The 26008-nt window shown below is 39.9% G+C and overlaps 1 protein-coding gene across 8 annotated transcripts in view; it reads left to right on the forward strand.

Moving 5' to 3' along the window:
• Positions 1-25035, forward strand: part of eps8a (EGFR pathway substrate 8a, signaling adaptor) — a 167141-nt gene extending 142106 nt beyond the window's left edge. For 7 of the 8 annotated variants that reach the window (XM_068004762.1, XM_068004761.1, XM_068004760.1 and 4 more), the window contains 6 exons: positions 2521-2632; positions 3066-3212; positions 8444-8660; positions 10105-10285; positions 17058-17190; positions 24050-25034. In XM_068004762.1, the coding sequence (XP_067860863.1) occupies positions 2521-2632; positions 3066-3212; positions 8444-8660; positions 10105-10285; positions 17058-17190; positions 24050-24163 (904 nt within the window). In that variant the 3' untranslated portion in view covers positions 24164-25034. Of the gene's footprint in view, positions 1-2520; positions 2633-3065; positions 3213-8443; positions 8661-10104; positions 10286-17057; positions 17191-24049 lie in introns of all 8 variants that reach the window. The other variant, XM_068004763.1, reaches the window with a different exon arrangement.
• The last annotated feature ends 973 nt before the right edge of the window (positions 25036-26008 follow it).

The raw sequence follows: 26008 nt of genomic DNA on the forward strand, positions 1-26008 counted from the left end.
GAATGTTTTACTCAATAGAGGCAGAGACTGTAACATTATTGAAAGGAGATTTTGAAACAGAAGAATATAAAACCAAATACAGGGAAAAGGAAGGAAAATGGGATTAGAGTCAATTGCTCCAGTTGAAAAGCCAGCACCTGCACAAATACGATTAGCTGAATGGCCTGCTCTCTGTGCTATAGATTCTGTGACTTCGGAGCTGTGTACTGATTTTTGCCAGTGGACAAAGCTCCGGGAATGCTGCTTGTTCACGTGAAATACTGATGGTTAGGAAACATGTCAGTGGTGGAGCTAACATAATTAGTCCCTCAGCCTAGAAGGGGGTGAAAAACAAGCTCGGGCTCCTGATCCTGATTTTGTCTAGTGACCTTGCTGGAAAGTCTGCATTTATGATCTTTTGAGGATCAAAGAGCCCATCAACAGTCACTCTGTAGGCTCATGCAAGACTAGCCATTGATATGAGGTATCAGAGGACCACTGCTATCTATGGAACACTACTCTAATCTAGCTTGATGCATCCCCTTCAAGTGAGAAGGTGAGAACATTAAAAAGAGACAAAAACAAAATACTGCAGATGCTGAAAATCTGAAATAAAAACAGAAAATGCTCGAAACATTCAACCATTCAGGCAGCAGAAAGGGGTGGGGGTAGAATCTGTTGATGGAATAGAATAATTAGGGTAAATGATCAATGTCTTGTACAATGAAGAATCATTGAAATGTCTTGCCTTTAAAATAAGCTGTTGCTTCAGATATTTCAGTAATCTTAGCAAATTCATGAAATGTATCGGATTTTTTGACACCTAGGCAAGGAGCGAACATTTTCTCAGCAAAGCTGGTAATGTATATTTCAGTATGCTTTCTATTCAATACTAAGCAAACCACTTCAAAATGAGGTTCAATCCCAATGCATAAAAGGTATTTTTGTGTTCCATTTCTGAAGTCTTAAATTGCATTACCATTCAAATGCATGGTAAATTTGAGGCATGTGATATCTTACTAACAGCTTGGCGTGCACCACAGATCAGTGTCTGAACGGTGCGCTTTTTTTCCTGTGATAGAATTAAGAACAGGGATTTACACTTTAAGATCCTTTGGCTCACTTGTTTTAAATAATAGCTTGCTTTGTTTCTCCAGCATATGCATGTAACTTTTAATTTTTATCTGCTCCATTTTCTAACCTGAACTTTTTCTCTGCTGCTGCTTCAGAGTCTCCTGATTTATGCTGGTGCAGTGTGTGTTTCAGACAAAGTCAAAACTGCTTTCCATAGTACTTTGTAATTTAGTAGATACACATTTGCCAAAAAAAGGCTTGAATTTAACTTGAATATTTTCATTTTTGCAGTGGCCTGAATGCTTACAAATAACCTGTCTGGCATACTAAACATTGGAGCTTTGGCATTGAATTTCTGTTGTACAGATCACACTTGGTTTGACAATCAGTTTCTTTTGTTTTCCATTGGATTTAAAAAGTAAACTGTTTGTTTAGCTCCAAATTTCAATTTAGTACCGGCACTGTAGAACTGTGCTCTACTTTGATCAAGTGTGCTGCATGATCTTCTGTAAATTCTTAATCTTTGAATATCTACATATTGTAAAGTGGTAAGGTAATCAGCACTTCAAATGTAACTATATACATCTTAATTGCATTTTGTTGCAGAGGTGCTGCTTGAGATACTAGTCTCTAAAATTTAGGAAATCCTAAATGATTCTGCATTGATCTCTTTTGTTTCATTGATAGTGAAATAGCTTTGATGCCTAGCAAAGTAAGTTGTGTTAAGATAGTTATGTATAGCTTGATGGTTAAGCACCTAATGAAATGCAGTGGTTGACATGTGTAGCTGCGGGTCTTAGTTCAATAGTAGGGATGTTGGGATGAATGTCCTGGAGGTGTGATGGTTACCATTGTAGATCATGGAGTTTTTCCATTTGGTATTCAGGAGATTACATGGGTGGGGTAGAGTCCATGATGGATATAGATTGTAAAATCGACGCAGAAAGTGGGCTTGAGGAGCCAACTGACCTTTTCTCATTCCACCGTTGTCATAAATTAAAAGCTGGTCTCATTTTTGTGGCGATGGTATCAAGAACGCAATGGATGTTGTCTGTGCAAATAGCCCTTTGACGCAAAATTTACCAAACTAAGGACAAACAAGTAGTGATATGTACAGAATGAACTAATTTAGACACGCTTTCTTTATATACTAGTTTAGCATTGACATTTAATTTTGTATTTCAGTAGTTATTTTTCAGGGGATTGATTGACTGACACCAATATTTTGAATATTTTACACTTGTCACTTCCCAAAATGAAAGCATGATTTGAGTTGGATTGGATTAGACTGCATGTTCACCCTCAGTTCTACACAAATTACAGCCACATGAACAATGACAACTTGAAATGGCTGTCAGTAAAGCTGTTTAATGCCCTTCTGTTTATTACACTTTGATTAGTGTATAATCATTAACTTAAAGCCGTGTTTTCCAATTTATGTGGTATTTCTCATTTTATTTCTAAAAGAAATTATGAAGCTCATGTGAACGTGGAGCCTAAGAAATTTGCCAAATCAAAGTATGATTTTGTAGCGAGAAACAGCAATGAACTGTCCGTTATGAAAGATGACCTGCTGGAGGTAAGACCAGTCCTATACACTTTTTCAGCCATTTGTTTAGCTTTGGGCTTCAGGGAGATAGTATTTCATAACCATATCTGTGTATGCTTTGTTATGCGCAAACAATGTCATTAGTGCTTTTGTACTGCAACATATTTTGCACCTTTAAAGCAATGCAATAGAAAATCTATGTCCTATATAAATGAGTAGTGTGGAGATAAATCCTCCTTGGCTCTATTTCAATTACATTGTGCCCAGTAATTTTAACTCATGAGCAACAAGAAATCCACCTTCTAGTTTGCTACAGAGAACAGCAATGACACAGGCTCGGGTGTACTCTTCAATGTGAGGCGTATTTAATGTTTTAAACGTTAAACTGGGCATGCTTGAATTCTGGTGCTCTCCTGTTGCAAGTTTTGTGGAATGCATTGATATGATTGTCACATTGCTACAGATCATTGATGACAGGAAACAATGGTGGAAAGTGAAAAACCAGAGTGGAATGTCAGGGTATGTGCCAAACAACATTCTGGATCTAATGAGGGACCCTCACGAGCCTGGTGAAGGAGTGCCTGAAGGCCTTTACAATCAGACTATTCAGGTAAACGTTGCATCCTATATCTTTTTTTCTCCCATTCCCAGACGTTCAAATAATCCAGTTAACTATGTTTTTATCTACTGTCTCGGCAGCTGTTGATGCCAAAGAAGGAATTTGAATTGTTTAAGGTAGGGCCATGGTTTGCCCTGGATGAGTGAATTTTTCCAAACCTGAACATCTTTTTTATCTGATCCTTACTAGTCCTCTAGCTTAAAAACATCCTATAGAAGCTTCCCAATTTATGCTCTTAGCTGTAACCTTTGGCCTGATTTCTTTAACTAATAATATGGTTGCAGTTTGCCTCAGTTACCTTTTTGACTTAATTTGAATGGAGTAAAAGATGGTACAAGACGTTAATACTGCAATCTGCTATGCCATGGAATGGTGGGCTAATGTTTTTTGTTCAGTTTCTCCAGATGGTGGATTCCTGGAAATGGGATCCCATTGGAGAGGGAGGAAAGATTTTGTAGGTAAGCCACCAAAGATCTCTCTGATCGTTTTGTACCCATCCCGAGTGGCAGAGACTTGAACCTAGAACAGATCATTTGTTTGACTGGGGAAATGGCATATGGTGGTAGTGTATGTAAAAATACAAAAAAAATTTAAATTGATGGGTGGATGGGGGGGCGGGGGAAAGGAAAAATAACTCATCACTGCTGTAGGAAGCCAGGCCAAGGGTGTTGGAAGTCTAATTGAAATAAGCTACACTTAGTTTTAGGCTACTTTTTCCTTTGAGTATGTAGTGTGCTGATGTCATTGCAGTTTCGGTAGTATGGCACTGAAGATGTATTGAATGACTGACTACTCAACAAAAAGTATTGGTGTTGAGTATTTAAGTTGCATTTGGAGTGATATCCCTGGTCAAACAGTAATTTTTTAGGTGGGGGGGGGGGGGGAGAAAAAAAGTCCCATGTGCATGATCCACACTACCTGATATGTTTGGCCTTGCTTTTAAATTTCAATTTAACTAGGTTTTAAAAAAATTCTCAGCGCAATCGTTTGCTAAGCTCCTTTGAAGAAGTGTAGTGAGGCATAACATGGTGTACTGGATTTTCCCTCATAACTTTCACAAAACAAACTCAAGCGCTCAACTGAATTAGAAGAATCACTGACCATTTCTTAATTTAGAGGGTTTTTAATTACATTTGCTACAAGAGTTACTGGATGCAAAATGTTGCTCCAGCACTTATGGCCTTGGGCCATGTATGACGCCGGTAGTTGATTTAGTACATATGGAGTTTAGATGGATAATGGATCTTAAATTATAAATTTAGGGTCAAAGCAATTTAGGCACTTCAATCCACAGTATAAATCTCAAACCTCTTGACAATGTGTGCGTCTGCTGGTCTAGACAAATGATAACTATTCCACCTATTATTGACACAGGCATTGTCCGTACTATTTATTAATGACTAGCAGACATTTCTGTAACCTATTGGGCCCCAGTCAGATGCCACTTGTACAAGGCCTAGACCTGTAACATATAGCATTGGTTAATAACAGGGCTCAAAATGGGAAACATGGAGTTAATTAGTATTTTAAAAAGCAATGTTTTCTCTGCAGCTTCCCTTGAAGAGCTGGTGTAGTGTTCATGCAAGTCAAGTCTTCAGAATACCATATTTATTTTCTTCTCAAATACAGTAATGTTGCCCTATTCCCCCCCTCTTGCCTATTTCTATCAATTAATCCATGAAAAAAAATCCTTCAATTTGAGGTTTGGTTCAAATTCTTCCAGATTAGTGGAATAGTTTAGCAACGTGTGGTGCTACTGCTGTCACTGCTAGTATTATGTAATTTTCAAGTAACCCGCAATGACTGAAAGCAGCTGTGTAATGCTGAGCATACATATGCAGTTTGTTTCACGATGAACATTCTAACGGTGCTGTGATGTGGATTTGTAAGACAAGAAAACACTTTGTCCTGACAACACTAAACATCTCTTCTCACAGCACATATAAGTCTCCATGTACATCAGTTACCTGCTTTGAAACCTGGAACTGCAGCTTGGTGTGTTATCTACATTTTCATACCTGAATGTTTGCTGTGCATGTTCTGATATTGGGTAAACATAATGAAACATTCCTGTTTGAAGTTTCTCCTCCATCACTGCTGGCATGTGAACCAGAGTGGTTTCTCATATTATTTAAGTTTATGCATTTATCTTCACTTCATGCCTTTTTTTTCGGTTCTCATTGGCTTCAATCACTTCCTGACAGCAATTACTTGGAGAACTATCTGAGGTAATTTTTATGTTCTGCTTGTGCTCATGGCATTCAAGACTGAGATTATGTTCTGAATGGTAAACATCCGGTCTATTTTAATATTTGTGAAAATGTTAGCAAATATAGTTTCATTTGAATTTTAATAGTTAAGTGAGTATGCTAATCCTTTGTCAATGATTAACTTTTAATCCTGACTACAGATGTGTTTATATCTTTGGCACGGTGCTAACTCAGCTGTTGATTAACTGCTTTGTCTGTAATACACGTTATTTGGCGTTTTAGGCAGCAATGTGAACTGTGTTCTGTATATATTTTTATTTTGTGATGTTGGGAAGACTATGGGTTACTGTTCCATCTCGATTCACTTAAGGCCAAAGTCATTGGATTTAGGCATCTTAGTATTTCAGAAATATCTCAGAAGGTTGTATGTGGCATACAAATGCCCTCTCCAAGAAAGCAAGAGTGGATAAGATATCTTCTAAAAAGGGAGCTCACATCACATACTACCATTTCAGTGCAGCAACTCGTCCACCAACCCTAAAGAACACGATCACCAGTACACAGAACGTCTCCGTACTGTCTCCAACCCTAACTAAATTCAGGGCCAAACAAACTATCTCGCCCTTTTTTCCCCCCTCCCCAATATCCTGCATTGTTGCCATTGCAAGCAGCCAGGCGATACATTCAGGATGTGCAATGACTTCATTAAACTTTGCATGGAAATGTGTACTCACAGAAAATGTGTGCGATTGTACACCTAAGTATACAATGCGCACTGTGTGCTCGTTTAATCAAGTTCTGAGCTGTCGACACCTATAGCAAAGACTTGTACATTAAGATATGTGACAATTTGGAGAAGCCTGCTGACTTAAGATTTGTTTATTCCCCCCCCTGGACTTGCCTGTTAATGCAATTATAAATTTTGGCTCAGTAAAACTTTGCAGTACCAGCACACGTGTCCAGTTAAACCTCTGCTTGGAGTTGTTTACTTCTAAGTGTATGAAGTTTCAATTTGCTTTCAACTTGCTTCTTTTGTGCTACTAAGGATGCTCCTTGATTGTGTAGTTTCTGTTCCCAGGCAACAGCAAATACTGCAGCTTTGATAGTTGGGTTTTTTAAATTCTCAATTAGATGTTGCAGCCAAGCTTGCTAATGCAAATTAGGAAATTGCCCATGGTATCTGCAATAACGGGTGAGAAATTAATTATTGAATAAAATGTGATGGAAAATAACAGGATTGTTTCCTTGTTTGCCAGATCAGTGTAGCTGGTTAACCAATATGGGTTCATAAAGGGGAGGTCTTGCCAATCTAACTTCTTGGTTTTCTTTTGAGGCTGTGACAAAGGAGGTTGATGGGGGTAGGACAGTGCACATGGTGTACTTGGATTTCAGTAAGGCTTTTGATACAATTCCTCTGGAAAGGCTGGCACTGAAAATAAAGAAATTGAGATCAGTGGAAATATTTTATAATGGATATATAATTGGTTGACCAACGGAACCCAGAGGGTAGTGGTACAAAGATTATCAGCCTGGGAGAATGTTGCTAGTAGGGTCCCACAGGGGTCTGTTTTTTGGATCTCTTTTGTTTAATATCTTTTTATAAATGATCTGGAGCTAGGAGTCACGAGCATAGTGACTAAATTTGCAGATGATACAAAGCTAATGAAGGTGGTAGATTCCAAAGCTAAACAGGATAAGCTACAGGAGGATTTGAATATACTTGGTAATTGGGCAGAAAGGTGGCAGATGAAATTCAATGTAGTTAAATACAAAGTGCTTTGATTGTGCTAGAGGATAGGGCGGGGGAGCGGGACTAGCTGGATTGCTCTTGCATCGAGCTGGCGCGGACTTGATGGGCCAAATGGCCTCCTTCCGTGCTGTAACCTTTCTACGTGGGGACAAAAAATCAGCAAGGGACTATTACAGGAATGGAAAGAAAATAATGAGCCTGATTGACAATAAATTGAAGCTGTTGTAACAATGCTCAGTGGCAGTGAGTAAAGCAAATCAGATGTTGGGAAGTATTAAAAGGTCAATAGTGAGCTGAAATAGTGAAGTAATCCTGCCACTTTGTAAATTATTGGTACACCCTTAGAATAATGTGTACAGTTCTGGTCACAGCACAAAAAGGATATTGTAACTATTGATCGGATACAGAAGAGTACAACCAGAATGATTCAGGGGATGGAGGGATTGAATTATAAGGAGAGATTATGTAAATTAGGCATGTTCTCACTGGAAAAGAGAAGGTTGTGAGGTAGTATTGCTGTTTTAAGGATTCTACAGGGACTAGATAACGTGGACCATGACAAGCTATTTCACCTTGTCCAGAACCAGAGGATACAGCCTGCACTTGCAGGAGGGGTAAAGTCAAAACTGACGTGGAAACAATATTTCAGTGAGTGAGTGGTCAATCTATGGAACAGACTCCCAATGAGATGGTGGAAGCAGTTAGTCTTGATTCATTCAAATGCAAATTAGATATATTTCTTTTTAGAAAGTGACATTTTGGATACAGTGTGAGTAATTTGAGACGACATGTAAGTGCAACATGTGTGGGTGGAAAAAGGTGACTTTGGACCTATGGTTCCCAAAGCTCTCCACCACTTTGTATTATTCTTGACATTTCTGGGTCTGTTGTAGACTAATTGATAGAGACTGATTGCTGTGATTCACCAACAACTGCATTATCATTGCATCATGGTACCACTGTATCACCAGGATGGTAGAAGGCAAACTGGATGGTCTTTTTTCGTCTAGCAATTCTTTTGTTCCTGTTCCTATGCTAGAAACGCTAACACTGGCCTTCGTTATTTGAACTGTGTTTAGATGTACCAAATCTTACCTTTGGGATCTCAAATCTTAAACGTAACATTCAGGAACAGTGGTAGTTAATAGGTTATTTGTAGCCGCATAAATCAGGAAATTTTCCATTATGGTTTTTTAAATTGTAGGTATCTGCGTAACTTCTTTGGGGAAAACAATAATTGTAAACATCCTTCTCATCCACAGAAACAAAAGTTGGATTACGTCACAAGATCTCCCGTTCCAATACCCCCTGCTCCTTCACCCCCACCTACACATATTTCTGCCTCTCCTACATCCTCATTTCCAGGTGGTGTAGTTAAAGGATCTTCTAGGAATGTCAGTCGTCATAACAGTAGCAGTTCTATTGAGAGCACTGGTGCACAAAAGGATGTTCAGAGGGACAGGCACACACCACTGAATCGTAAGTTAAGAAAAGCAAAGTTCAGTTCCATCTTCATTATTTAGTTATGAACAAATAATTCTCATCTTGCACTCCATTCAGAAGTTCTGAATGTACAAAGTTTTTAAAAAAATAGAATATTTGTTAACCGTTGCACCATTGATCAACCAGAAAATCTGATGCCATTTGTTAGTGCATTGATGTACTGCTCCGTGAATCAATCGGTCACAGGTCCTCGAGCTTACTTTAGATCTCTGCATTTAGAATACATTTCCATTTATTGAAACATCAAATACCATGACCAGATCAATCTCAAAAATTAGGCCAAGTTAAAATCACCACAGACCAGTAATTTTGCTTGTGGCCATTTAATGTTTGATTGCCTTCCCATATTACAGTTTAATCAGATTATTTTCTTGAGGACATTGTGACTGCAGTGTAACTTTAACCCTTTCGCTTGACATCTTCAAGACAAAATGGTTATTACTTTGGTATTTAAAATATAAGTGTTAAATTCTCCATGTGATGATCCCCTTGCAGCAGTTGTTCATATTCAGTGGATTTGGTATGGCAATTTTTGTTGTCAGGAAATTGCAACTTCCAGTTCTTGCTGATGTTTAAAATTATGAAAGGGTTCAATAGGATAAACATTAAGGTGATGTTTCCACTTGTGGTGAGTCTAAAACGAGGGGCCATAAATACAAGATAGTCACCAATAAATCCAATAGCGAATTCAGAAGAAACTTCTTTACCCAGAGAGTGGTTAGAATGTGGAACTCTCTACCATAAGGGGTAGTTGAGGTGAATAGCATAGATGCATACAAGGGGCAGCTGGATAAGTGCATGAGGGAGAAAGGAATAGAAGGATATGCTGATATGGTTAGATGAATTGGGGTGGGAGGAGGCTTGTGTGGAGCATATGCACTGGCATGGACCAGTTGGGTCGAATGGCCCATTAGTGTGCTGTAGATCCTATGTAGTGCTATGATGTGCAATAAGATCCCTCCTTCTCCCTACTGCTTTCTGACAACAGATATGAAGATGGCAGCTGCCTCTTTGTAGTATTTGCATTTCCATTGTTTGTTTTTTTGGGTCTTGTAATTTCTGGAAATGGGTCTTTGGGTGCTGAAAGGAGCAATGATGTGTTGTCTTTTTTTTGCTAAGGAGTGAGGTCATAACCTGCATTATAATTGTAACTCCTAGTTTTCAGGAGACTGTTGAAAATCTCTTTAATGTCCAAACACCTGTACCCCGCTGCTCAATGAAATTTCATTGTGCAAGGCAGATCGGCTAAAGTAAAATCCTGCTTAAGAGCAATTATTTTAAATTATCATTGAAATCAAGGAGACTTCATTGTATTGCAATTTTTTTTTTGAAGTTAGCATTTGCAAAGGTATTAAGAGCTGCATTGCTTCTGAAAGATGACAGTCTTAACTGAAGATGTTTTCTGTAAAACTAACTATAGGTCGGAAATCTTATATGGAAGAAGTGCAGGATGAATTGGCACATAGACTTACAATTGGACGCAGTGCTGCACAGAAAAAATTCCAAGTGTTGCGAAGCAACAGTTCGACAGTTGGCATTTCCTATGATTCATCCCCAGAGGAAGTAACAGAGTGGTTACGGTCTAAGGGATTTAATGCTGTGTAAGTACCCATCAGAATCAAACATGAATCAAAAATGATCCAACCCCATGAAACAAAATTAGTGAACTGGTCCATCTATAGTAAGTACTGCTGTATGTTAATCCTGATTTATGTTTATTAATACAGAAATATTTGAAACAAGTCGGCTGGTTAGTGTAGTCCTAGTTGGTAAAGTATCCCAACAAGCTGTGACATTTTATTCCTAGTTTTGGGAAAGAATTATTTTTATTCAGTCCATTAGTACTAAATTATCACCAACTGTTTGAAAGGTCCAGTTTGAGCTTCAACTAGATACGAGTAACTTGCATTCATTTGACTCTACATTCCTTTCATGGAAATGATTTGTATTCACACCTGTAAAGATTGTTTTCTGCACCACAGAGTTAGAAAACAAGAAAAGAAAGACTTGCATTTACACAGCACCTTTCACAACATCAGGACGTCCCAAACGCTTTACAGCCAATGAAGTACTTTTGAAGTGTAGTCACAGTTGTAATGTTGGAAACATGACCGTCAGTTTTGTGCACAGCAAGATCCCACAAACAGCAATGTGATAATGACAGATAATCTGTTTGTAATGTTGGGTTCATCTCCATGACGCTCTCAATAATTTACCTATTGTGTTCAAACTGTTTTGGTTTAAGCATTGAGTGGACACGGAGCACTTATCTGAAGGAGAAGAATTCAAAGGCAAATCAACCTGTAGCACCTTGTGTAGCCAGTTATCGTGCAGTATTGGCAGACGCTGAAAAGCAGGTTGTGCCTACTTTCTCAAAAGGAAGGTCTCATGAATTTCTGATAATTGACAGAATATATTACAAAAAGATGTCTACAAATGGTAATTGCTAGTAATTGCAAACTGTAGGCTTTGTCCAGACAACTGGTGCTCTTGTCAGGTGAACATTGTAATCTTTTTACAATATAACCAACCTCCATGTATTTGCTGTATTCCAGGCTCGAAGTCAAAGAATTGATCTGTAAATGGAACTTGTCTCATCAGACATTTTTCTTTTCCTTCCCCACCCTACTCTCCCAGGTCATGGAATACAGTTTGAGTAAAATGAAAGAAAGAAGAAACTTGCATTGATACAGTGCCTTTCACATCCTCGGGATATCCTAATGCACTTTACAGCCAATGAATTACTTTTGAACTGTAGTCACACTTGTTTTCTAGGCAAATGCTACAGCCAGTTTTCATTCAGCAAGATCCTGCAACAACTATGAGTTGAATGACTAGTTAATCTTTTTGATGGTGTTGCCTGAAGGATAAATGTTTACCAGGACACACAGAACTCACCTGCTCTTCTTCAAATATGCCATGATATGTTTTACATCCACATGAGAGGGCAGATGGGGCATTGATTTAACATCTCATTGGAAAGACAGCACGTCTGACAATGCAGCACTCCCTCAGTACTGCCTCAGCTCATCTGCTGCTGAAACCCTCATCCATGCCTTTGTTACCTCTGGACTTGACTTCCCTGGCCGGCCTCCAATTCTCTACAAACTTGAGCTCATCCAAATCTCTGCTGCCCGTATCCTAACTCTCACCAAGTCCCGTTCACCCATCACCCTTGTGCTCGTTGACCTACATTGGCTCCCGGCCCGGGAGCGTCTCGATTTTAAAGTTCTTAACCTTGTTTTCAAATCTCTCCATGGCCTCGCTCCTCCCTAGCTCTGTAACCTCCTCCAGCCCCACAACCCTCAGAGACCTCTGCGCTCCTCCAATTCTTGCCTCTTGCACATCCTCAATTTTAATTGCGACACCATTGGCGGCTGTGCCTTCAACTGCCTAGGCCCTAAGCTCTGAAATTCCCTCCCAAAACCTCTCTGCGCCTCTATCTCTCTCCTTTAAGTCGTTCCTTAAAACCTACCTCTCTGACCAAGCTTTTGGTCACCTGTCCTGATATCTCCTTATGTGGCTCGGTGTCAAATTTTGTTTGATAAGTCGCTCATATGAAGTACCTTGGGATGCTTTACTACGCTAAAGGTGCTGTATAAATGCAAGTTGTTGTTGAAGTACCAGTCTAGATGTGCTCAACTCCTGAAGTGGTGCTTGAACCTGCAGCCTTCTGACTGACAAGAATGTTAACACTGAGTCAGGGCTAGCTCTTCGATGGAATAGATCAATTTTTAGGCCGTAGTAGTTTTTGCATGTCTGTGCACCTTTATCACATTTAGTCTGCTTTTTGTGGCATTTTCAAAACCCTTTTCTGCCTTTATTTGTGGAGCCCAAAACACGCAACCTGTAATGTTAATCCTACATGGATGAAACTTCAATGAAATATTTCAAAAATTACTTTGACATGCATGACAAAACTTATTAAAATAAATTTGTGCTGCCGAATAAGCAAAATCTAACTCTGGATAGGGCGTTCAGGTCTTTTTTTATAAAAAGCTCCCATTTGCTGGACTTTTCCACGTAATACTAATTTCAGTAGCTTGAGTGCAGTAGATATGCTGCAGTGATATAGTTCATGTAACACCTTACAGCAAGTCACTGTCTAATCATTGGTCTGTTAGACAGCTTTTATTTTACTTTTGGTTTCAAACACAGTAAATATGTGGAGACCGAGTTTGCTGACATAATCTAAGTGATTCCCATGACCTCTGCATTTCTAACACATGTGCTGTAGTTCTGAAACAGAGCCTTGTAAATGGGAATTAGTAAACTTACTTATATTAATTGGGACTCATCTCATTAAGTATTTACAGTTTACAGTACATAACATTAAATTGAAGTTTTCTTTGTGAGGTGTACCCACAAGCTGAACATGTGACAGATCTGTGTGGGAGACAACGCTTTTCCAGCTTGTATGAAACTAATGCATTCTACATGAAGGTTACCGTATGAACCTTTGCTTTTAGTAATAGTCTCACTACAGAGTACAATGCAATTTCTAATTTTTTTAATTCCTTCATGGGATGTGGGCATCGCTGGCGAGGCTGGCATTTATTGCCCATCCCTAATTGCCCTTGAGAAGGTGGTGGTGAGCCGCCTCCTTGAACCGCTGCAGACCTTGTGGCGAAGGTTCTCCCACAGTGCTGATAGGAAGGGAGTTCCAGGATTTTGACCCAGCGACAATGAAGGAACGACTATATATTTCCAAGTCGGGATGGTGTGTGACTTTGAGGGGAACGTGCATGTGGTGGTGTTCCCATGTACCTGCTGCTCTTGTTGTTCTAGGTGGTAGAGGTCGCGGGTTTGGGAGGTGCTGTCGAAGAAGCCTTGGCGAGTTGCTGCAGTGCATCCTGTGGATGGTACACACTGCAGCCACTGTGTGCTGGTGGTGAAGGGAGTCAATGTTTAGGGTGGTGGATGGGGTGGCAATCAAGCGTGCTGCTTTGTCCTGGATGGTGTCGAGTTTCTTGAGTGTTGTTGGAGCTGATCTCATCCAGGCAAGTGGAGAGTATTCCATCACACTCCTGACTTGTGCCTTGTAGATAGATAGTGGAAAGGCTTTGGGGAGTCAGGAGGTGAGTCACTCGCTGCAGAATACCCAGCCTCTGGCCTGCTCTTGTAGCCACAGTATTTAAATGGCTGGTCCAGTTACGTTTCTGGTCAATGGTGACCCCCAGGCTGTTGGTGCGGGATTTGGCGATGGTATTGCCGTTGAACGTCAAGGGGGGATGGTTAGACTCTCTTGTTGGAGATGGTATTGCCTGGCACTTGTCTGGCACGAATGTAACATGCCACTTATGAGCCCAAGCCTGGATGTTGTCCAGGTCTTGCTGCATGCGGGCTCGGACTGCTTCATTATCTGAGGGGTTGCGAATGGAACTGGACACTGTGCAATCATCAGCGAACATCCCCATTTCTGACCTTATGTTGGAGGGAAGGTCATTGATGAAGCAGCTGAAGATGGTTGGGCCTTGGACACTTCCTTGAGGAACTCCTGCAGCAGTGTCCTTGGGCTGAGATGATTGGCCACCAACAACCACTACCATCTTTGTTCTAGGTATGACTCTAGCCACTGGAGAGTTTTCCCCCTGATTCCCATTGACTTCAATTTTACTAGGGCTCCTTGGTGCCACACTCGGTGAAATGCTGCCTTGATGTCAAGGGCAGTCCCTCTCACCTCACCTCACCTTAGGAATTCAGCTCTTTTGTTCATGTTTGGACCAAGGCTGTAATGAGGTCTGGAGCAGAGTGGTCCTGGCGGAACCCAAACTGAGCATTGGTGAGCAGGTTATTGGTGAGTAAGTGCTGCGTGATAGCACTGTCGACGACACCTTCCATCACTTCGCTGATGATTGAGAGTAGACTGATGGGGCGGTAATTGGCTGGATTGGATTTGTCCTGCTTTTTGTGGACAGGACATACCTGGGCAATTTTCCACATTGTCGGGTAGATGCCAGTGTTGTAGTTGTACTGGAACAGCTTGGCTCGAGGCGCAGCTAGTTCTGCAGCACAAGTCTTCAGTACTACAGCCGGGATGTTGTCAGGGCCCATAGCCTTTGCTGTATCCAGTGCACTCAGCCGTTTCTTGATATCACGTGGAGTGAATCGAATTGGCTGAAGACTGGCTTCTGTGATGGTGGGGATATCTGGAGGCGGCCGAGATGGATCATCCACTCGGCACTTCTGGCTGAAGATGTTTGCAAACGCTTCAGCCTTGTCTTTTGCACTCACGTGCTGGACTCCGCCATCATTGAGAATGGGGATGTTTGCAGAGCCTCCTCCTCCCGTTAGTTGTTTAATTGTCCACCACCATTCGCGACTGGATGTAACAGGACTGCAGAGTTTTGATCTGATCCGTTGGTTGTGGAATCGCTTAGCTCTGTCTATAGCACGTTGCTTCCGCTGTTTAGCGTGCATGTCGTCCTGAGTTGTAGCTTCACCAGGTTGGCACTTCATTTTTCGGTACGCCTGGTGCTGCTCCTGGCATGCTCTTCTACACTCCTCATTGATCCCCTGGCTTGTTGGTAATGGTAGAGTGAAGAATATGCTGGGCCATGAGGTTACAGATTGTGCTAGAATACAATTCTGCTGATGGCCCACAGCGCCTCATAGATGCCCAGTTTTGAGCTGCTAGATCTGTTCTGAATCTATCCCATTTAGCACGGTGGTAGTGCCACACAACACGTTGGATGGTGTCCTCAGTGCGAAGACAGGACTTCATCTCCACGAGGACTGTGCGGTGGTCACTCCTACCAATACTGGTCTGGACAGATGCATCTGCGACAGGTAGATTGGTGAGGACGAGGTCAAGCATGTTTTTCCCTTGTGTTGGTTCACTCACCACCTGCCACAGGCCCAGTCTAGCAACTATGTCCTTTAGGACTCGGCCAGCTCGGTCGGTCGTGGTGCTACCGAGCCGTTCTTGGTGATGGACATAGAAGTCCCCCACCCAGAGTACATTTTGTGCCCTTGCTACCCTCAGTGCTTCCTCCAAGTAGTGTTCAACATGGAGGAGGACTGATTCATCAGCTGAGGGAGGGCGGTAGGTGGTAATCAGCAGGAGGTTTCCTTGCCCATGTTTGACCTGATGCCATGAGATTTCAGAGTCAATGTTGAGGAATCCCAGGGCCACTCCCTCCTGACTGTATATCACTGTACCGCCACCTCTGGTGGGTCTGTCCTGCTGGTGGGACAGGACATACCCAGGGATGGTGATGGAAGAATCTGGGATGTTGGCTGAAAGGTATGATTCTGTGAGTATGGCTATATCAGACTGTTGCTTGACTCGTCTGTGGGACAGCTTTCCCAATTTTGGCACAAGTCCCCAGATGTTAGTGAGGAAGACTTTGCAGGGTCGACTGGGCTTGGTTTGCCTTTGTCGTGTCCGATGCCGGGTGGTCTTTGTTGCTGTGACTTTTTTTAGCGAGATTTTACAACTGAGTGGCTTGCTAGGCCATTTCAGAGGGCAATTAAGAATCAACCACACTGCTGTGGCTCTGGAGTCACATTTAGGCCAGACCGGGTAAGGACGGCAGGTTTCCTTCCCTAAAGGACATCAGTGAATCAGATGGGTTTTTACGACAATTTCTGATACTAGTATTTTAATTCCAGATTTTATTTAATTAATTGAATTTAATTAATTGAATTTAAATTCCCCAGTTGCCGTGGCGGGATTTGAACTCATGACTCCGGATTATTAGTCCAGGCCTCTGGATTACTAGTCCAGTAACACAACCACTATGCTACCGTACCCCTAATAATCCATTATAATTATTGGTTTATAATCTATTATAATTATTGATTTTAAGCTTTTTAAAAACTATTTAGTTCCATTTTTAGTTCCCTTTTCAGCAGTAAATCTGTGAGCACAAGAATTTGTATTGATTTGATAGTCTTTGTGTATAATTAAAATGATGCTCTTTAAACATGAACAGAAGATTACCACAATTAATATTTCATCTTTGTGACATTTCAACAAAGAACTTGCTATTCTGTAATTCCTAATCATTGTCCCAAAGCACGTCATGAGCAATGAATAATTTTTGGCGTGTAGTCACTTGTTTTGCAGGCAAATGTAGCAATTAGTTTGCGCACAGCTCGGTCGCATAAACTGCAAATGAGATGACTGACTAGTTAATCAGTTTTTGGTGATGGGCAGAGTGTTGACCAGGATACTCGGAGGACTCCCAGCTGTTTTTAAAAGTGTCATTGGGTCATTTGCATCCATCTGAACAGATAGGTGAGGCCTCAGTTTAGTCTTATCCGAAAGACACGACCTCTGACAATGCAGCACTCACCCAGTACCGCACTGAAGTGTCAGCTTAGGAAGCAACGTATCACTCTAATTTAACTTTTTGTTTTGTGCTCCAGTACTGTGAACAGTTTGGGAGTACTCTCAGGAGCGCAACTGTTCTCTCTAAACAAGGATGAGCTGAAGACCGTTTGTCCTGAAGATGGTGTTCGTGTTTATAGTCAGGTTACCGTACAGAAGGCTGCATTGGAGGTAATACTTTTCCCTAATACTTTAACTCCTAATATGACTACACTTGTGTATCATAACTAGGACTGTGCATATAAATTTTAAATGATTCATTGATTTAAATTTTTGTTTGATATTCCAAGCCTCATGGTTTTGATACTCTGTTCTACAGACATCTTTCAGTGTTCGCATCCAGTTCTGCACAAGGCTACTTGTTGTGACAAACTACAAAATGCTGATTGATGTTCATGTGTAACTTCGATGCTAAATGCAGATTTTAAAAACGAAATGCTTGCTTTTACAATTTAATCTACCTACTTGTCTCAGTGATAGAACAAATCTCCTTCCAGAGAACAGGACCTCTCTCTTATCCCTCCCTCTTTTTCCACAACATTCCCCCCGTGCCACCCACCCAAGTCCTGCTAATCTTCAAGACACATTCCCTTCCCAATGCTGCTGAATGACAGGTACTTGCCTCCAACCTGTGTATCTGGGCCTTTTTTCCAATTGGGTATATAGATAGAAGAATATATATTAATCAAAGCAACTGATTTGCAATTTTCAAGGAAAAATGGACAGTAGCAGAATTTCGTATTCATCTTGCTCTGCCTTTCCAACTGCGCTCCTCTCACTCCCCCATTTCACTCTTTTTCGCCCTGCTCCCCAACTTGGACTACCATTTTCCTCTTTTCCTCCCCCACAATACAATGCCATTGAAATGGGCTGGTCACGTACAACTATTGTCTCTACTCTTCAATACTGACTTTTAACACTTCGGAAGAAGCAATTATGAGTGATTGAGAAGAGGAAAATTAATCCAAATGAGGAAAAGTGTAACAAATAAATAAAAGAACTATAATAAAACTAAATACAGTGAATGATCTGATTTTAAAAAGTGCTAAAAGGGCAACACCTAGCTTTTTTTGGGAGGCGAAAGAAAAGCGCAGTGATTGGGTCTATCTACTACAGTTGAAAGGTAGAATGGGATACTGTTTGCCAGTATTACCAAATTTTGTTGCACATTTTTATATCATCTGTTACCCTTTAAAATATGTTTTGCTGTTGGAATTCATGCATAGCGAGAGAGCATCACATGGCAGGAAGAGTAGGTCAGAGTGTTTTATTTCCCGGTTAACAAGAATTTTGAAGTGTAGTCACTGTTGTAATCTTACAGCAATCTCCAAATGAACATGAAATGCAAGCACTGAATTCCAATATACCAAATCATGTCCCATCATGGAGTTCTTGATCCAAAGTCAATAATTAAATTCCTGTTGTTACATTTTTATGCTTAGTGCGCCAAGTCCAGCTAAGATTCCATTTCAGATATTTTGAAGTTAAACCAGTTTTGTTTTTGTTTTTTTTTTTGATGTTGAATTGTTCAGTAAGTGAATAATGGATTGCAGTAAAAAGACTTACAATTTGACTTTATTAAAAAAAAATTTAAAATCTGCAGTTTATATGAATCTTAATCTTAACCATATACCACCTTGGCTGTTCTCTGACTATGCTGAGCTCAGATTAAACAAAAGTGACCTTGAATGGATCAGCAAACAAATTAAAAGTGAGATAAAAAGGAAAAATGGCATGTAGAAATCCTCCAGGAAGAAAGTGCCCATTGGGATGAATGCAACCAATTGCAGAAACACGTGAGAAAGGTAATCCGAGGGGCAAAGAGCGATCTGGAAAAAAGCGTAGCAGCTGAGGGTCAGCTGCTAACAGTAAAAAAAAATCTATCAGTATCACAACAGCAAGAGGGCAGTCGGAGCAGGGATGAAAATGATAAAGGATGAAAGTGAGCTTGAAACTGTGCACAAAATAATAAACAATTCCTCCAAGTATTCAAAAGGGAAAACATGAGCAACATGCCCTCCTCAAAAAAAATATTCCAAGGAAAATCAATTACTTTGTTATAAATGAGATGGAAGTCCTCAACAATCTAATTGGGTTCAAATCAATTAAATCCCCAGAGTGCTTGGAGACTTGGGAAGCACTGACAATTGTTATGAGGGAGTGAATGAACACTGGGGAGGTATCAGATTATTGGGAACAGGCTAACATGGGGCCATATTCAAAATGGATGATAAAACAGACACAGACCGTTACAGACCCATTAGTCGTCCATATAAAATAATGAAATCAGTTATCAGGACTAAACTTGAGGACTTTCTGTACAATAACAATCTGGCAAACAGCAACTAACATGGATTCAGAAGGGGAAGATTCTGCCTGACCAACCTCCTCGACTTTGAGGAAATGACAACGTAGGCAGATTGTAGTGAGCCCTATAACGGTGTACTGAGTGGGGTGCTTTGGGGTGTAGTATTGGGATTGCTACTGTTCCTAATTTACATAAATGACTTGGATTCAGAAACGCAATGCAAAATGGTCAAATCTGTAGATGAGACCAAACTAGGAGTGGCAATGGAATCAGAAGAGGCACCACAAACTACATAATCAGTTGAACAAGATATGGAAGCAAACTGAACAATAACAGATTCAATTTAATGCAGACTAATGTAAAGTGGCACACATAGGAAACAAAAATAGTCGACACACATAATCCATGAATGGTGCTGAAATAGCTACGGGTGAAGCTGAAAGAGATTTGGGAGTCTTAGACTTGATGCTGAATATATCCAACCAGTGCAGAGCAGCAGATAACAAAGCCAATATAGAATCATAGAATCATAGAAGTTACAACATGGAAACAGGCCCTTCGGCCCAACATGTCCATGTCGCCCAGTTTATACCACTAAGCTAGTCCCAATTGCCTGCACTTGGCCCATATCCCTCTATACCCATCTTACCCATGTAACTGTCCAAATGCTTTTTAAAAGACAAAATTGTACCCGCCTCTACTACTGCCTCTGGCAGCTCGTTCCAGACACTCACCACCCTTTGAGTGAAAAAATTGCCCCTCTGGACCCTTTTGTATCTCTCCCCTCTCACCTTAAATCTATGCCCCCTCGTTATAGACTCCCCTACCTTTGGGAAAAGATTTTGACTATCGACCTTATCTATGCCTCTCATTATTTTATAGACTTCTATAAGATCACCCCTTAACCTCCTACTCTCCAGGGAAAAAAGTCCCAGTCTGTCTAACCTCTCCCTGTAAGTCAAACCATCAAGTCCCGGTAGCATCCTAGTAAATCTTTTCTGCACTCTTTCTAGTTTAATAATATCCTTTCTATAATAGGGTGACCAGAACTGTACACAGTACTCCAAGTGTGGCCTCACCAATGCCCTGTACAACTTCAACAAGACATCCCAACTTCAACAAGACATCCCAATATAATGTTGAACTACATAGCCAAAACAGTAGGAGGAAGTAATGACCAAACGTTATTGTGCGTTAGTCAGACCACACCTTGAATACTGCGTCCAAGTCTGGTCACAAGAAAAGAGACATTCAAGCACTGGAGGCAGTGCAGAGAAGTGTCTCAAGGCCAGGCCCCAGTTTTAGAAGTATGAGTTATGAGAAAAGACTGAAGAAATTTTGCCTTTTCAGCATGGAAAGTTGTTATCCGAGAGGTGATCTTACAGAGGTGAATAAAATTGTTAAGGGTGTAGGAAAACATAACCTGGCATATTACTTCAAATTAAACTGCAGAAGTACAACTTGGGAACACATTCAAACTAGAGAAGGGTACTTTCAGGACGGATATCAAGAAATTATTCTTCACATGAAGAGTGATCAACATGTGGAATAAAATTCTAGATTAAGTAGTGGAAGAAAAACCCTGGAATCATTTAAGAAATAATTGGCTGCTAAAATGGGGTTTGGGCTGGGGTGGGGGGGAGAAAGAGGGGCATTGGGATCTCCCTATGCATGAGTCAAATGGGCCGAATTGCTTTCCTCATCAATAATCATCTTGTGATCTTGGTGATAATTGATTGAAAATGTTTCACTGAGGCTCAAAGCAAAGTTGAACGATTTATATGCTGTAATATTGGAAATGTGCTGTTTGCATTGGGCCACAGTGTGGTGCCCCAGAGTGATGGGATGTAGGTTTATCCTAAGAGTGCAAAGTGCCTGATCTCAGCCATGCCATTATGGAGAAGCACAAGAGATGAGCTGCTTTTCCCTGTTGGAGAGAAAGCAGGAAAAGTCATCCCTGAGTTGCTGTCATCCAGCTTCTGGTGGATGCTTACATAGCACAGTTTGCTGATGCCTGGGGGCAGGTCCGCTTTAACCCCTCTGCTGTGAATGGTGCATCATGCAAGAAATTTGTTAGGAAAAGAAAACAAAATGGCTATTTAAAAAAGAGGAAGTGCTAATTCCCCCTCTGCCCAGAAAGCTCAACCCCCAAATCATTTAAGTAAACTTTTATCAACATGTGTTTTATTTCTGTTAAATAATCTGTTTTACAATGTTGACTGTTAAAGAATTAAATCTATTTAATTGTGCATGTGGTGAACTGCTTAAAAGCTTTCTTCATTTTCTTTGGCTGGGTTTTTGTTGGCTTGTTTGTGGTTTCTTGCTGTCTTCCTACTTGCAGGTGCTCTGCTGACTCCATGGGTCCTGACTATCTCTTACTATTCAAGTTTAAGTAACAGTAAGATTATGCTTCACTTTCTCATGTAAATTGGCAGCTTTCAAGAGTCCTTTTTTAGGTCTAAATAGGCTGGATTGATATTATAAATTCAGGTTATTGTAGTAAACTTCAACATTGTGTTTAAAATGGGGGAATAAATCATAATTTTAAGATGTTACATTGCTAACTTTTAATTAAGTTTTAAATGTAATCTCACGGGTTTTATGATAGTTGTCATTGTTTGTATCTTTTGTATATTTGATTGTTTTGAAATGCAGCCTTGCTAGTCCAACAAAAAGAAAACCTAAAACCCTTTGAGCACTGCAGGTGTATTTCTGCAACACAATTGAAAGTTACTTTTTTTTTAGTTAATTCTAAGAATACTATGAAAGATGATTTATGGTGTTGTTCATTTCCCAAAACTATCTTTCAATGAGTTGCTAGAGAAACCTGGCAAGTATTTGGATTCTGAACATTTTCCAGACAAGATCCATAGTTTGAAAATGAAAAGGTGTCAGTGCTCAAAGGGTTAATGACTGCCACAGCAATGTATTTAAATGTTTGTCCTCCACATTTCTTCTTCTCCCTTCCCCCCTCCCTTCCAAATCTCCTTAAATGGTTCTCCTTTTCAGTGAAAGTAATTAGGGCAGATTTTTTTGCCTAAGGTACAAGTTGCATTTTAATTGCATTGGGAACAAAAAGTTGCATCTTTCTCCCCTCCCCAATATATTGCTTTCCCTGCCACTTTATAAAAACAATCCTAGATTTTATTGTGTTGGAGGGAAATTGGTGGCAGGGGAAGGGAAACTAGCTTTTTTTTAAATGTAACTGTTTCTCAACTAACTTTCTAGCTCTCTTCTATCTCCCTTTTGGAAGTGGACATGGAACTATTAGTACCAGTGCAGGCATCATCTGCACTGCTACCTCGAGGCAAAAAATGTTCCGTTTAATGAACGGAAAATAATAATATACTAACAATGAAGATAACTTCTTGTAGCTGACACAATGAGATTGTTTGTGTACAATGTATTGTAGTTTTACAAAAGATTACTCACATTTTTTAAAAAAATCCTACTGGTCAGGCTCTTTCATTAAGGACGTTCATTCCCAAATGTAGGCACCTTTTAAAAGTGTTTAGACTTCAACTGGTTATAGCATGCTATCACATTGGTTAATCATGATCACCTATTTATTTGTTTCTGCACTGCTGTTTGTGTATCTAATTATGTTGCAGGTCTTGAATTTAGTTGTAACTCAAGCCTATGCAGTTCCTTTTAAGCTTCAATTTTTCTACATTATTTTATAAAGCCACATAATATATAGTGTATGAATTGTGATTGACTATGATGCCTTCCAAAAATAAATAGCCTGTCGGATGTCATCAAGCCTGCTACACAAAGAATGGCTACATGGGCAAGCCACTGGAGGATAGCTGGTGTTTACAAAACCAGATCCCAAACACTATCGTTAAATAGCTTCAGTGTCTAGTCACTAGAAGTTTGTAGTATTGGTGGATATCTCTGATTTTATTCAACCAATTGACAAGTTAAATGATAAGTTAAATCTTAACAATAATTAATGTATAAAATTTGGTCATCAAATACATAACCAGTAGATGGCACTCTAATCACCTCCTCCATAAATGTGCTTGTTAGAAGTGGGAGCTAACGTCCTTAAAAGGCCAGGTGTATGGTTATTGCAAGTTAGCTCTTTTGATGTGTACAAGTATACATCAATTTAAATAATCATAAAATCTTACAGCACAGAAGGAGGCCACTTGGCCCATCATGCCTGTGCTGGCTTTTTGAAAGGGCTATCCAATTAGCAAGAGTACTAAGCTTGCATTGCTATGTACAATGTTTAATGCACATAAGTACAAAATATTATGTGATGTGAAGTCAGTCTGCAGCAAGTCTTGGTAAAATTGCTAATTGTGCAGTCCCCATAGAGCTGGCACTGGTTTATGGTATAAAAAAAGTAATAGATTAATTAGTAAATCTGTCTGGAGAACCAGGTTGTTCAGTTTATACTGGGCTAAATTGGGAACTGCTGAAAAAAAAATGTTTCAAATGTGATTTGGTAATCCTAAATTCAAGGATGCTGGTTTAAATTTCAAGAAAATGCAAATCTATTAATTTAGTGTATATGTGAAAAGAAACTGATGCATGCTTAAGAGGACATTTTAAATACAAGTACGAGAGTTACTAAATTCAGTCCATTTGAGAGCTGAACAACTTGAGGTTCTTCTCTACCCCTCATCTTTCTCTCTTTTCCCCCCCCCACCCCCCCCCCCCAAAACCCCAACTTACGCATAATTCTAAAACTTGTATATTGTTTCATTTCAGGATAAACGTGGGACCTCAGAATTAGAAGAGATCATGAAACGGAGGCAAGAGAAACTCAATGCTGCTGGCTGTGACTCTGGAGTGGAATCTTTTGATGAAGGAAACAGTCATTAGTGAAGCGTCATTACCATGAAACTTTTTTTTGATTTTAGGAAGCCACTGAGAGATCATCTGACTTTTTAGAAATTATGCGCAGAAGGCACAAATTGATGGACCAGTGAAGCACAGCTCCGAAAAGGACAAGCTTTAACAAACAAATTTTGCTGAGTTCTTACTACTGCAGTGTAGTACAGGATTATGTAAAAAATCATTGCAACTCCAGTAAAATTCAGCGTATCTTTTGCAATCATAATGCTGATTGCATTCCTCTTTGGTGAATATAATTTAATATTCTCGGTTTATTGTAATGAGATTTAATGCAGTAAACTAGGTATGTAACGTTCTGTAGTGGAATGATAAAGGGAATAGGATTGAGTGTTTGAGTCAGTATTGTCTATTAGATTTAAATTCAGAAGATCTGTAAAATTATTAATTTTGGTAATGGGGCACTAAAATAGGTGGGGGACTTTCTGTGACTGGCATTTAATGTAGAAGATGCCATTGACCTAATGAAGCAGTCTCTTTATCATATTAAATACATGATTCTGGTCTTAAAGCTTGACCAGAAAGTTGTATTTAAAAAAAACTTAGCTACTGCCCTTGGTATGGAACCTGTTAGTTTAGAAGTATACCACTGATCCTCCATGTAATGTCATATCTATGTTACATACAGACACCAAAAGATTTCACATGCAAATAGTTTGTCACTGTTTGAACTTTACATTTTGTTATCTTGCTGTAATTTTATGAAAACATGCTGAACTGAGAAAAAGAATGTTGTACATTTGAGAACTTAAATCCATTTAGAAGGATTTGATATTGTATTTGTATAGTTTCATGGTGCCTTTTTCCACACAATTCAGCTATAATTCTGAAATAAATAGTATTTACTGCTATACCAATTACTGTTCATTTGTAATTAGACTAGTTGAATGCCCAAAGTGATAAATTTTAAATGCCTTTCTTCTTGTGTCCCACTCTAATTCTTTCTCTGTCCCTCTCTATCTTTGTCTTCCACTCTCTCTGTCTCACATTTTATTGTCTGTCTCTTGGTTTGTGACTTTTTGTCCTTTTTGTCTTCCTGTTCGTGTAAGTCTCGTTCCCTCTGTTACCTCTTTCTTTATGCCTTTCACATGTGACTTCACTGAATTACTGGGATTGATGTACTGAGCGGAGTGCCTCAAGGCTCAGTATTAGGGCCACTACTGTTATATAAATAAACATCAATGACTAGGATTCAGAAACTCAATGCACATTTGCAGATGATTCCAAGCTAGGAGAGACAGCTCATCAATTAAAGAATGATCTGGACAAAATATGCATCAGGGCAGAACAATGGCAGATGAAATTCAATACAGACAAGTAATGCACAGAGGAAAAACAGGTGATGCGCATACTCCATGAAAGCTAAGGATGAAGTTGAAAGAAAATGTGTCCAACCATTGCAGAGCACTAATCAACAAAGCCAATAGAATGTTGAAATATATGGCCAAAACAATAGAATATAAATCAGAGGAAGTCATGATCAAACTGCAATACACTAGTTAGATCACATGATGAGCACTGAGGACTTTCCTGGTTACCAACAAGACATTCAGGTTCTGGAAGCAGTACAGCGAAGAGACATAAGATTGATCCCTATTGTCTGGTCTGAGTTATGAAGAACGTCTGGATAAATTTGGGCTCTTCAATCTGGAAAGGAGGCATCTTGGAGGGATGTAAGATTAAGAGAATGGAAAAGGTAAATCCAGAATATTATAGTAGTGGAGATGAAAACCCTAGAATTAATTAGCAAATCTGTCTGGAGAATGGGCAACTGTGTGTATCGAGCAAATTCACATCACCATTTTCCATCACCAT

Source organism: Heptranchias perlo, chromosome 24 (assembly GCF_035084215.1).
Source record: "Heptranchias perlo isolate sHepPer1 chromosome 24, sHepPer1.hap1, whole genome shotgun sequence".
NCBI classification, from domain to species: Eukaryota; Metazoa; Chordata; class Chondrichthyes; order Hexanchiformes; family Hexanchidae; genus Heptranchias; species Heptranchias perlo.